The 12,390-nt window shown below is 38.4% G+C and overlaps 1 protein-coding gene across 1 annotated transcript in view; it reads left to right on the top strand.

The window, feature by feature from the left end:
* LOC108717374 (ADP-ribose glycohydrolase MACROD2) overlaps positions 1-7,825 on the top strand; it is a 1,335,613-nt gene extending 1,327,788 nt beyond the window's left edge. The window contains exon 17 of the mRNA XM_041564180.1: positions 7,392-7,825. Within this exon, the coding sequence (XP_041420114.1) occupies positions 7,392-7,405 (14 nt within the window). The 3' untranslated portion in view covers positions 7,406-7,825. The remainder of the gene's footprint in view (positions 1-7,391) is intronic.
* Positions 7,826-12,390: the final 4,565 nt, after the last annotated feature.

The raw sequence follows: 12,390 nt of genomic DNA, 5'->3' as shown, positions 1-12,390 counted from the left end.
AGTGAAGAAGGGGCACCGGTGGTGGAGGAAGTGTTACGTGGGGTGGCCATAGCAGTGGAGGATGAGGAGGATGTTGTGGTAAAGTTAGAAACGGTAGAGGATGGGGTGTGCTGTGTAAGCCAGTCAACTACCTCTTCAGCATTTTGGGAGTTCAGGGTCATTGGCTTTTTAAAACTGGGCAATTTGCTAGGGCCACAGGATTGCATAGCAGCACGGCCCCTAGCACGGCCTCTGCGTGGCGGCCTGCCTTTGCCTGGCATTATTTTTAAAAAAACAACAACAACAAAAACTCAGTTGGTTTTTCTGGAAACGATAATACACACAGCTAGATGGCAGTTTGAAGAAAACAGTGTGCAAATAATGCCTACAAGGTCAACGTATACACAGCGGTGGATACGGATTACGTAAAATATATGAATGCTGCTTGAAAAAAAGTAACTCAAGTGGTTTTTCTAGAGACGATAATATTATCAATATTTAGACAAAATGTGAACAAGCTCACACAGCTAGATGGCGGTTTGAAGAAAACACTGTGCAAATAATGCCTACAAGGTCAACGTATACACAGCGGTGGATACGGATTACGTAAAATATAAGAATGCTGCTTGAAAAAAAGTCACTCCGGTGTTTTTTCTGGAGACGGTAATATTATGGATATTTAGACAGAATGTGAACACGGGCACACAGCTAGATAGCAGTTGGTTGAATAACACACTGGGCAAAAAATGCCTACAGGGCAAATAATGCCTAAAAGGTCAACGTATACACAGCGGTGGATACGGATTACGTAAAATATAAGAATGCTGCTTGAAAAAAAGTCACTCCGGTGTTTTTTCTGGAGACGGTAATATTATGGATATTTAGACAGAATGTGAACACGGGCACACAGCTAGATAGCAGTTGGTTGAATAACACACTGGGCAAAAAATGCCTACAGGGCAAATAATGCCTAAAAGGTCAACGTATACACAGCGGTGGATACGGATTACGTAAAATATAAGAATGCTGCTTGAAAAAAAGTCACTCCGGTGTTTTTTCTGGAGACGGTAATATTATGGATATTTAGACAGAATGTGAACACGGTCACACAGCTAGATAGCAGTTGGTTGAATAACACACTGGGCAAAAAATGCCTACAGGGCAAATAATGCCTAAAAGGTCAACGTATACACAGCGGTGGATACGGATTACGTAAAATATAAGAATGCTGCTTGAAAAAAAGTCACTCCGGTGTTTTTTCTGGAGACGGTAATATTATGGATATTTAGACAGAATGTGAACACGGTCACACAGCTAGATAGCAGTTGGTTGAATAACACACTGGGCAAAAAATGCCTACAGGGCAAATAATGCCTAAAAGGTCAACGTATACACAGCGGTGGATACGGATTACGTAAAATATAAGAATGCTGCTTGAAAAAAAGTCACTCCGGTGTTTTTTCTGGAGACGGTAATATTATGGATATTTAGACAGAATGTGAACACGGGCACACAGCTAGATAGCAGTTGGTTGAATAACACACTGGGCAAAAAATGCCTACAGGGCAAATAATGCCTACAAGGTCAACGTATACACAGCGGTGGATACGGATTACGTAAAATATAAGAATGCTGCTTGAAAAAAAGTCACTCCGGTGTTTTTTCTGGAGACGGTAATATTATGGATATTTAGACAGAATGTGAACACGGGCACACAGCTAGATAGCAGTTGGTTGAATAACACACTGGGCAAAAAATGCCTACAGGGCAAATAATGCCTACAAGGTCAACGTATACACAGCGGTGGATACGGATTACGTAAAATATAAGAATGCTGCTTGAAAAAAAGTCACTCCGGTGTTTTTTCTGGAGACGGTAATATTATGGATATTTAGACAGAATGTGAACACGGGCACACAGCTAGATAGCAGTTGGTTGAATAACACACTGGGCAAAAAATGCCTACAGGGCAAATAATGCCTAAAAGGTCAACGTATACACAGCGGTGGATACGGATTACGTAAAATATAAGAATGCTGCTTGAAAAAAAGTCACTCCGGTGTTTTTTCTGGAGACGGTAATATTATGGATATTTAGACAGAATGTGAACACGGGCACACAGCTAGATAGCAGTTGGTTGAATAACACACTGGGCAAAAAATGCCTACAGGGCAAATAATGCCTACAAGGTCAACGTATACACAGCGGTGGATACGGATTACGTAAAATATAAGAATGCTGCTTGAAAAAAAGTCACTCCGGTGTTTTTTCTGGAGACGGTAATATTATGGATATTTAGACAGAATGTGAACACGGGCACACAGCTAGATAGCAGTTGGTTGAATAACACACTGGGCAAAAAATGCCTACAGGGCAAATAATGCCTACAAGGTCAACGTATACACAGCGGTGGATACGGATTACGTAAAATATAAGAATGCTGCTTGAAAAAAAGTCACTCCGGTGTTTTTTCTGGAGACGGTAATATTATGGATATTTAGACAGAATGTGAACACGGGCACACAGCTAGATAGCAGTTGGTTGAATAACACACTGGGCAAAAAATGCCTACAGGGCAAATAATGCCTACAAGGTCAACGTATACACAGCGGTGGATACGGATTACGTAAAATATAAGAATGCTGCTTGAAAAAAGTCACTCCGGTGTTTTTTCTGGAGACGGTAATATTATGGATATTTAGACAGAATGTGAACACGGGCACACAGCTAGATAGCAGTTGGTTGAATAACACACTGGGCAAAAAATGCCTACAGGGCAAATAATGCCTACAAGGTCAACGTATACACAGCGGTGGATACGGATTACGTAAAATATAAGAATGCTGCTTGAAAAAAAGTCACTCCGGTGTTTTTTCTGGAGACGGTAATATTATGGATATTTAGACAGAATGTGAACACGGTCACACAGCTAGATAACAGTTGGTTGAATAACACACTGGGCAAAAAATGCCTACAGGGCAAATAATGCCTAAAAGGTCAACTTATACACTACTACAGCGATGGATACGGATTACGTAAAATTTATTATGGCTGCTTGAAAAAAGTCACTCCGGTGTTTTTTCTGGAGACGGTAATATTATGGATATTTAGACAGAATGTGAACACGGGCACACAGCTAGATAGCAGTTGGTTGAATAACACACTGGGCAAAAAATGCCTACAGGGCAAATAATGCCTAAAAGGTCAACTTATACACTACTACAGCGATAGTAAAATAAAAAAAAGTTAAATAAAAAAAGAATGAATATTAAAAAAAAAAAATTAAAGTTGGTGCTGCTGAACTACTAGGAGCAGCAGATTAGCACACCAGTCCCACTCCCCAACACTGCTAGACTAATAGCACTGGGCTCTTATAGTAGTAGTAGTAGTAGTAGTAGTAGTAGTAGTAGTAAAACAACAAAAAAATAAATAAAAGCAGTCCTTACAAGGACTATTGCTATTGCAGCAGTCAGCAGATGAGATCAGAAGCAGGACAGCTGCCCACTGCAGCTACATACAGAGCACTGCAGTAGAAGGTAGATTACTAGCCAGCAAAGCTACCTAAGCTTAAATGTCCCTCAAACCCCTGCAGACTTCTGTCCCTCCAATAACAGAGCAGTATCAAAACGATTACTAGCCAGCAAACTTTCAACTGTCCCTGAAATCACTAACAGGCAGCAGCTCTCTCCCTACACTATCTCTTCAGCACACACAGGCAGAGTGAAAAAACGCTGCAGGGCTTCGGTTTTTATAGGGAAGGGGAGTGGTCCAGGGGAGAGCTTCCTGATTGGCTGCCATGTACCTGCTGGTCTGGGGTGAGAGGGCAAAAAAAAAGCGCCAACAATGGCGAACCCAAAATGGCGAACGTCGCGCGACGTTCGCGAACTTCCGGCGAGCGCGAACACCCGATGTTCGCGCGAACAAGTTCGCCGGCGAACAGTTCGCGACATCTCTACTTGAGACACATTTTTGCAAATATCCCATCATCAGTTACACAAAGTCATCCATCTAACCCTGACCTAAAGGCATCTGCAACTTTTTTGTCTCTAATAGTTGGTTAGTAACAACTTTGGAAAGATGCCCTTTTGGATATTCTAATCATTAATATGTTAACGTCATCTCCAGCACTTTTTTCGGGCGAGTGTTTAGGGAATAGCAATCATTACGTAGTCCACTTCGGGATTATTGCAGAGATAAGTGAACGACTGAGACAGTAAACTGTAGACATGCAGACTATGCAGCATATTAATTGGGACCGTTTCTCAGCTTTAAATGCAGAGCACATCTCTGTACATGCCCTTTAAGACAAAGAAAGGGAAAGCTAAATCTCCATGGTTGGATTTTATTTCGAGTTAGCATTAAAAAAAATATATATAAAGTATAGTGTGCATCTAACTATGTATGTTTATAGACGGAATGTGTTCTGAATTTAACAGTTTAATGATAATTAATTTCTATTGGCAATGGTGCAAATTAGAATTTCTTTGCGTAAATTAGAGTGTATGTAAGAGGTGTGTAACCCTTTCGACACCCCTTTGTCTCACTCCACGTGTGGCGCTTACCTGATGACACGGAACAAAGGCCTGGATCATTAATGTTATAGAGATGCTAAACCTTTAGGCTGGTTCAGTTAGTTTAGTATATAAAATATGGTATTTCTAGCCATATTTATTTTTAGGGTTTAGTTCTCTTTTAATGAGCTATACGGCTGGAACAAAGAGGCAATGGGGAGGGGGCAGTGATTACCACCTTATTTGAATAAAGATACAGTACAACCATTTTTTTAAAGTGTTTGGATTAGTGATGAGCGAATCTGTCCCAAAAAATTCTCAAGACGCACAGAAGTCAAGAGATGTCAAATTTTATACATGTGACAATTTGTTACGCGCACAACAATTTTTCTTGCTCCAAGTCAATGGGTGTTTTTCTTATGGCGACTTTTTATCCAAATGCATTAAAGTCAATGGGCTTTTTTCTTATGGCGACTTTTTTGTCCAAATGTATTAAAGTCAATGGGCTTTTTTCTTATGGCGACTTTTATGTCCTAATGCATTAAAGTCAATGGCTGTTTTTTCTCTGCACATTTTTGCCACTGTTCCGCAGAGTATCAAACTGGCATTGGATATTGATGCTTTTACAAAGACCAGCAGTAAATCACAGAATTAACTAATGATTCTGTTTTCACATAATGAATTATTTGTGGACTTCAGTGGTTTGTTTGCTTTCTTTCTTCAACTGAAGAGTTAAGATCTGTAAAGGTTCCAACAATGTATTGTACTTTAATCCTTGTGATCCTGTCAGAGAAAGCTGCAGCCTTCAAAGCACCTTGAATTGCCGGCAGCTTGTTGCCTATGGGAAGTGTACGGTGTGTTGATAACTACCGGGAATCCTGGGTGATTATTGAGAGACACATGGTATTCCACAAGCACTGCCTTATAATGTTTTGATCACCGTGGTTTTCCCTGGGAAGATCACAGAAACCAGGCCGCCAACTCTGTATTTGCCTTACAGGTTACATAGTATACTAAACAATGGATCTATGAGAAATGCTCTATAAAATATATAGAAAATAACTAGAATCTCAAAATGTGTCAAGACTGTCTCTCGTTTATAGCAAGGAAGGAAAGAGAAACAACCACACAGTTACCAGGAAAATGCTACGATAGTTAACACAAAAGTACTTTTTCCCAGTACAAAATGCCATAAGCATGACATTGTAGAATTGGTGACCCCTAAACCCAAGCTAATCTACCTAAATCAGTTAAAGGAGAAGGAAAGACTGTATTTACTTGGGGGGGTGCCAAAAGTTAGGCACCCCAAGTGATTGTACATACAATTATACATACTGTAGATACTTACCTGAAACCCCGGGCCAGTGCTCCTATCAACAGAAAACTGCACTGGCCTGGAGTTCTTCCAGCGATCACCATGGAGCGATTGACTTCCTGCTTCTTCTTTCTTCACATGCGCAGTAGCGCGAAAAGCTGAACTTTAGCAAATGAGATGGCTATTTTATTCTACTGCGCATGAGTCTGCCCTGGGAAATTTGAAGAAAGAAGAAGCCGGAAGCTGATCTGTTTGTGGTGTTCACTGGTATAACCCCGGGCTGGTGCAGTTTCCTCCTGATAGGATCTTCAGCAAAGGGTTTCAGGTAAGAAAAATAGGATGGCACACACATTTTGGCACCCCAAGTAAATAGACCTTTGCTTCTCCTTTAATGGTCTGTCAATATGCAAATTAATACAAACTTCATAACATTGTTCAAAACACCTTTGGATTAAAGGGGCACTCTAAGTTAACTTTTAGTATGGTATAGAACAGCTTATTATAAGCATCTTTTCAATTGGCCTTCATTTTTCTGTTTTTGAATTATTTGCATCCTTCTTCTGACTCTGTCCACCTTTTAAATGGGGAGTCACTGACCCCATCTAAAAAACAAATGCTCTGTAAGGTTAAAATGTTATTGTTATTTCAACTTTTTATGACTTATCTTTTTATTCAGGCCCTCTGCTATTCATATTCCAGTCTCTTATGTAAATCAATGTATGGTTGCTAGGGGAATTTGGACCCTATCCACCAAAGTACTGAAACTGCAGAGCTGTTGAATAAAAAGCTAAATATCTAAAAAAAATTTAAAGAAATTATAAAAAATGAAAACCAATTCCAAATTGTCTCTGAGTATCACTCTCGACAGCATACTAAAAATTAATTTAAAGGTGAGCAACCCCTTCAGACAAACGCTGCATCGATGACATACACAAAGCGAGTGGTTGGCAGTAAACAAAATGTACTTTATAGATCTCTCTGATGTTTGGTATAACATTGTTCAAAACACCAATCACCTTTGGATTAAAGGGGCAATCTAAGTTAACTTTTAGTATGGTATAGAACAGCTTATTCTAAGCAGCTTTTTCAATTGGCCTTCATTTCTCTGTTTTTGAATTATTTGCATCCTTCTTCTGACTCTGGCCATCTTTTAAATGGGGAGTCACTGACCCCATCTAAAAAACAAATGCTTTGTAAGGTTAAAATGTTATTGTTATTTCAACTTTTTATGACTTATCTTTTTATTCAGGCCCTCAGCTATTCATATTCCAGTCTCTTATTTAAATCAATGTATGGTTGCTAGGCGAATATAGACCCAATCCACCAAAGTGCTGAAACTGCAGAGCTGTTGAATAAAAAGCTAAATATCTAAAAAAATTATTAAAAATGAAAACCAATTCCAAATTGTCTCTGAATATCACTCTCGACAGCATATTAAAAATTAATTTAAAGGTGAGCAACCTCTTCAGACAACCGCTGCATCGATGACATACACAAAGCGAGTGGTTGGCAGTAAACAAATCTATGATGATCTGATACCATATACTACATGTAACTATACCAATTTCTTTTATGTTTCTTTACAGCAAATGAAGCATAAACATAGCAAGAAATGCAGATGTGGAACAACTGCTCTACAGCATCATTTCTAATGAGGACCGAGGCTGTTGTGATTGTGTTCCTTAATGGAGATTAGATGGCAGGAAGACAAAGATTGGATTTTAGTTTTATTCAATTCCGTGAACGTTTTATCCTTTATCTAAATCTGAATTTTTGGTCTCCAAAAAAGCTGAATTGCTTGCAGTTCAATTTTTTTTCTGAGTTAAAATGTTCACAAGGAATTTCATCTGTTTTGATTTATATGCATTCAAATTGACCAATCATAATAAGTCTTCTTATTTGTTTAATTAACAATAGTTTAGCTGTTCTTTTGGATTTTTCTTTTTGATTTGACCTATTTGTGATTTATGTTGCCTGATACTGGATAGACCTTTATGTTTATTAAACACAATGGCCGGTCCGTTTGGAGAGTGGTAATAATTGTTTGCAAACTTCAGTTTTTTTTGCATGCCTCAATTCTTTTGCTTGTGATGCTTATCCCATGAAATGTTTTTCTGAAATGAACACCATGCAAATCTCACTTTGTGTTTTGAAGAGTTAGGCTGAAGAATGACTTTAGACATATCACTAGATCTGTTTCTTGAGGGAACACAAGCCTTGTACCTCTTCCAGGAGATTTATGCTCCACATTCTCTGACAGGCTCTATGTTACTGATATACACATGACTTCTTGGACTGTGTGAAATTAGCACAGTCTCTGGAGTTCATTTGGAGGGGTTGAACTTGATGGACTGGACTGGTCTTTTTTTTTCAACCCAAATTAACTATGTAACTATGTAACCAGACCCGAGGAAATGGAGCATGCAGAGAGCCACCAGCACAAGGAACCAGACCAAAGGTGCATACATCTGATGGAACAAGTATAATAGGAGCTGCATTGAGGGAGTATTGGATTATTGCAATATGGTTGATGTATCTAGAGTAAAATACAGCAAGTTAAAAAGTTAAAACACAACACACACATATTGTTTTTAGGACATGTTGCTGCCCTTTAACTATAGTACATGTAAAATATACAATATTTATAAGTAGTGTACAGGGTAAATCCCTTATTATTTTACCTTAAACAGCCTTTTTAGACATGTCTTGCTAAAATAACTGGATACTCAATTACTCAATTACTCAATAAACCAAAATCTAGCACATTTTGCTGTGGTGAGTGCCATATAATTTCCTTCTTGTTATTTTGTACATGGAACCCTTGAGCAACAGATAGAGTTCCAGACTTTTGTTACAGTGATTTTAGCAAGAGACTATATGTATTATTAGAAGAGGGCCTTCTTCTTCCACCTATTTACGGTGGAGATTGATATTAACAAAATGGGACCCTAGAAAGCAATGGTTCAGGACAACAGGCATTGTAGGCATCTTTTCATTATGTTGTCTCTGCAGAATTTGGCTACAGAAAATTGTAGCCAACCCAACATTTTCTCCCTACACATCTTCTGCTGCTCCTGGATTTCTTATTAGTAACCTGCAATAAATTGTGCAATTACAACTAAAAGATCAGCTTAATTACTGTTGCCACTCGTTTTCTTCCCTTAACATCGTAGTTGGAGAATATTCTTTAAAATGGGCACATGGCAGCAAGCAGTAACAGTGTTGTACCTGTCTTCTATAGCTAATCCATACAATTTATTATATAATATAGAATAATTAGAAATATGATGTAGGGAAGGGGTGTAGGGTTCATAGCACAATAATATTTGTGGAAAAAATATATAATCCAGGTACATAAAAACAAGATTGCTTTATATTTACTGACAGACAGGTACATACATACCAAACACAGAAGAAGAATATCCATACTGTGCTTTATTGTATGTTTAAAGGGGAAATACAGTTATAATAATATGTACACTATTTATAAACATTGTATATTGTACCTGAACAGGCACGTAAAAGCATCTGAAGTTTTTCTTAGTTCCAAAACCCTTTTCAGGTAAAATGATCCTTTAGCACAAAACCATGTGTGATTAGTAAACTCACGCAGGGCTTTCATAAAGGTTCCTCAATCTTTAATTGATTCCTTGATGTAAACTTTTACTTCATAAGAGATTAACATTTGCTTTTTTGGAATCCTACAAATCATTATTTGATGACCTTAAAGGCCAAATTCATGGGGTTCCAGGAGTCTTTTTATTTTCCCATTTGCACCTTTTTCTCCAATTAACTGTTGCTCTCCAGAATCTTCTCAGTTGCTTTATAGTAATTTCCTGTTTCCAAGACTCCACCACTCTTAGGAAAGCCACAGTTATAACTCATTGGTCACATGGCTTTTTACGTGGTGTTTTATGTGGCATTTTTAAAACCGCACGGTTGAGCCAAAATACTCCAATGAAACCACATTTGCATTTTCAGCCTGTCGTTTTATTTTCCCAACATGCATTTCAGGTTTATCTCTTTCCCCACAATTAAATTTTATTAAACTTTTATGAAAAAAAAGCCAAGAGAAAAAGCAATTTACATGCAAAATTAAGCTGGACTGATCGGCAATACACAGCGTAATTACGTCACCAGTAGACAACACCGCAAATACGTATATGTGTATTCCATCTCATGAGATTTTGGCCACCATATTGAAAATACGTGACGTATTTCAGCCAAGTGTATTTCCAAACCTGCGGATCCCATATAGTTCAATCATATGGCATTTCCTTGGCGTATTGGTGTTTCTGCTGAAAAAAGCAAATATTGTCGTCTTGCGGATGTTGACTTGCAAATGCCCAGTGGGAATTGCTATAGTGCTTATTCCATTATTTTCAGTAGGGCTTCATTTCACATGTATTTACACTCGACCACTAGTTATAAAAAACACAACTTAAAAATGCCCCCTGTGACCTCACCCATAGGTGCATAGCATGTTACAGTAGTGAACACACCAAGAAGGGTGTCCATGAAAGAGACTATGGGGCAAATTTATCACGTTTTTCTCCATGATAGAGATGTTTCATATTTAAGAAGGATCTCTAAATGGCTTAACCTCAATAATGGAGGGGGGGAGGAATTGCGATTGCCAAAAAAATAATCTTTTCCCCGTGGATTCTGTGGCATCTAAGCAGGGTTTAAGGTGGTGAGATTTATATTTTGTGTTTTTCACAAATCCTTTTGGATAAATTGTGTCAAGAAAATGCACAACAATCTTTTTTTTTTTTTTGCATGAATCAGGGCAAAATCACATGCTCAGATGTTCTAAACTGGAAGGCACCAAGGGACTGAATTATCAGAGGAAGAGGATTACGTTTATTGACTGTAAAAAAAAACGTGACCATATTTTTATTACAAAATCATTTTTTTACATCAATTGCATTTTTTAGTCCTTTTTTTTTACAATCACACTTTTCTTAAAAAAAATCAAATGCTTACCACCTAAAATCAGCTACATTTTTATTATGTTTTATAAAATACAAACAAACCAGCAACTTGTGCAGAAAACCACTGCTGTGATAAAGAATTTGGCCCATGGTTTTTAAACATCAGTTGACTCCATTTCCATAGTCAAAAGTTGAATGATGTTCTCCCTGTGGCCTGAATGTTACCATGTGAAATCCCCAAGTTAGCAGGTGGAGATCTTACCGTATATACTCGAGTATAAGCCGTCCCGAGTATAAGCCGAGGTACCTAATTTTACCTCCAAAAACTGGGAACGCTTATTGACTCGAGTATAAGCCGAGGGTGAGAAATGCAGCAGCTTCTGGTAAGTTTCAATCAAAAAATTGAGGGTTTCTGCTCCCATTGGAGGTGCCGGCGTCTCGTTTTTGGATGCCGGCGACCATTCTTGGACACCGGCGAATATTCTTGGAGACTATTCTTGGACGCCGGCAACTATTCTTGGACGCCGGCGACTATTCTTAGGTGCCGGCGACTATGCTTAGACGTCGGCGACCGTTTTTGCGCTTGACCCGAGTATAAGCCGAGGTAGTGTTTTTCAGCATATTTTGGGGGCTGAAAAACTCGGCTTATACTCGAGTATATAAGGTATACCCTGTGAGGATACAGGAGGACACACCGCCTATTTAATTCCTTATATATAGTGATGGGCTAATTTATTCGGCAGGAGCGAATTCACGGCGAATTTCCAGGGCGTCAAAGTTTTTCGACGCCGACGACAATTAAATGCACGCCATTGACTTTAAAGCAATTGGACAAAATAGGCGTGCAGCAAATTGTCATCGCCGTTAAAATTCACTTTTCACCGATTTTTCGGGACAAATTCGCCTATCACCATTTATATAATCTCTTAAACACGCATTTGGAATATGAATTTGAATGGCAGGTTCAGATCAGTTATTAGAGGTTGTATCTAAGGAATGGAATGTATTTGTTCAGCTCTTGTAAAGTAGAAAATGAGAGGGGTAATAATTTTAACACCTGTTAAGTGATGCTCATTTCTGGATATAACAACTTTTGCATAGCAGTGTCAACGCTTGTTCTATTTTATACTCCGCTGAACATTTCTCCTCTCTCTAACACAGTCATCAGTTTTTTTTTTTCATTCACAGCAATCTCACCATATGGCATTTGTTGTAGGAGCAAATGTGTTCAGACAAAAATAAAAAGGGTTCTGGTACATTTTTCAAAAGCGGAGGGATATGTGATCAGTTCCATTTGTACTAAATACATGACTTTGAGAGAAAGCGCAGCATGAGTCTCTGGTTGATGTTGTGTGGAACACTTTCCAATTATTGTTGGAAATGATTACAGTGTTTTTCTTGCATTCTTGTTTCTCTTGAATATTCAAACATCCTCCTCCCACTGAGTCATTTATATTTGCTGTGCTAAACTCTGGCTTTATGTCGCAGGATTAGCTACGATTCACACCTGTTACCACAAAGAATGAAATATAATTGACTGACGAAAGGAAATTTAAAAGAGCGCCTGCAAAATTATTGACGAGGGCAGTGCAAATGCAGAATTCAGACACCCATCACCTTGTATATCAATATGAACTTACTGTAGATAAAT

Source organism: Xenopus laevis, chromosome 5S (genome assembly GCF_017654675.1).
Source record: "Xenopus laevis strain J_2021 chromosome 5S, Xenopus_laevis_v10.1, whole genome shotgun sequence".
In the NCBI taxonomy this organism is placed as follows: domain Eukaryota; kingdom Metazoa; phylum Chordata; class Amphibia; order Anura; family Pipidae; genus Xenopus; species Xenopus laevis.
This window is presented reverse-complemented; position numbering and strand designations above follow the sequence as displayed.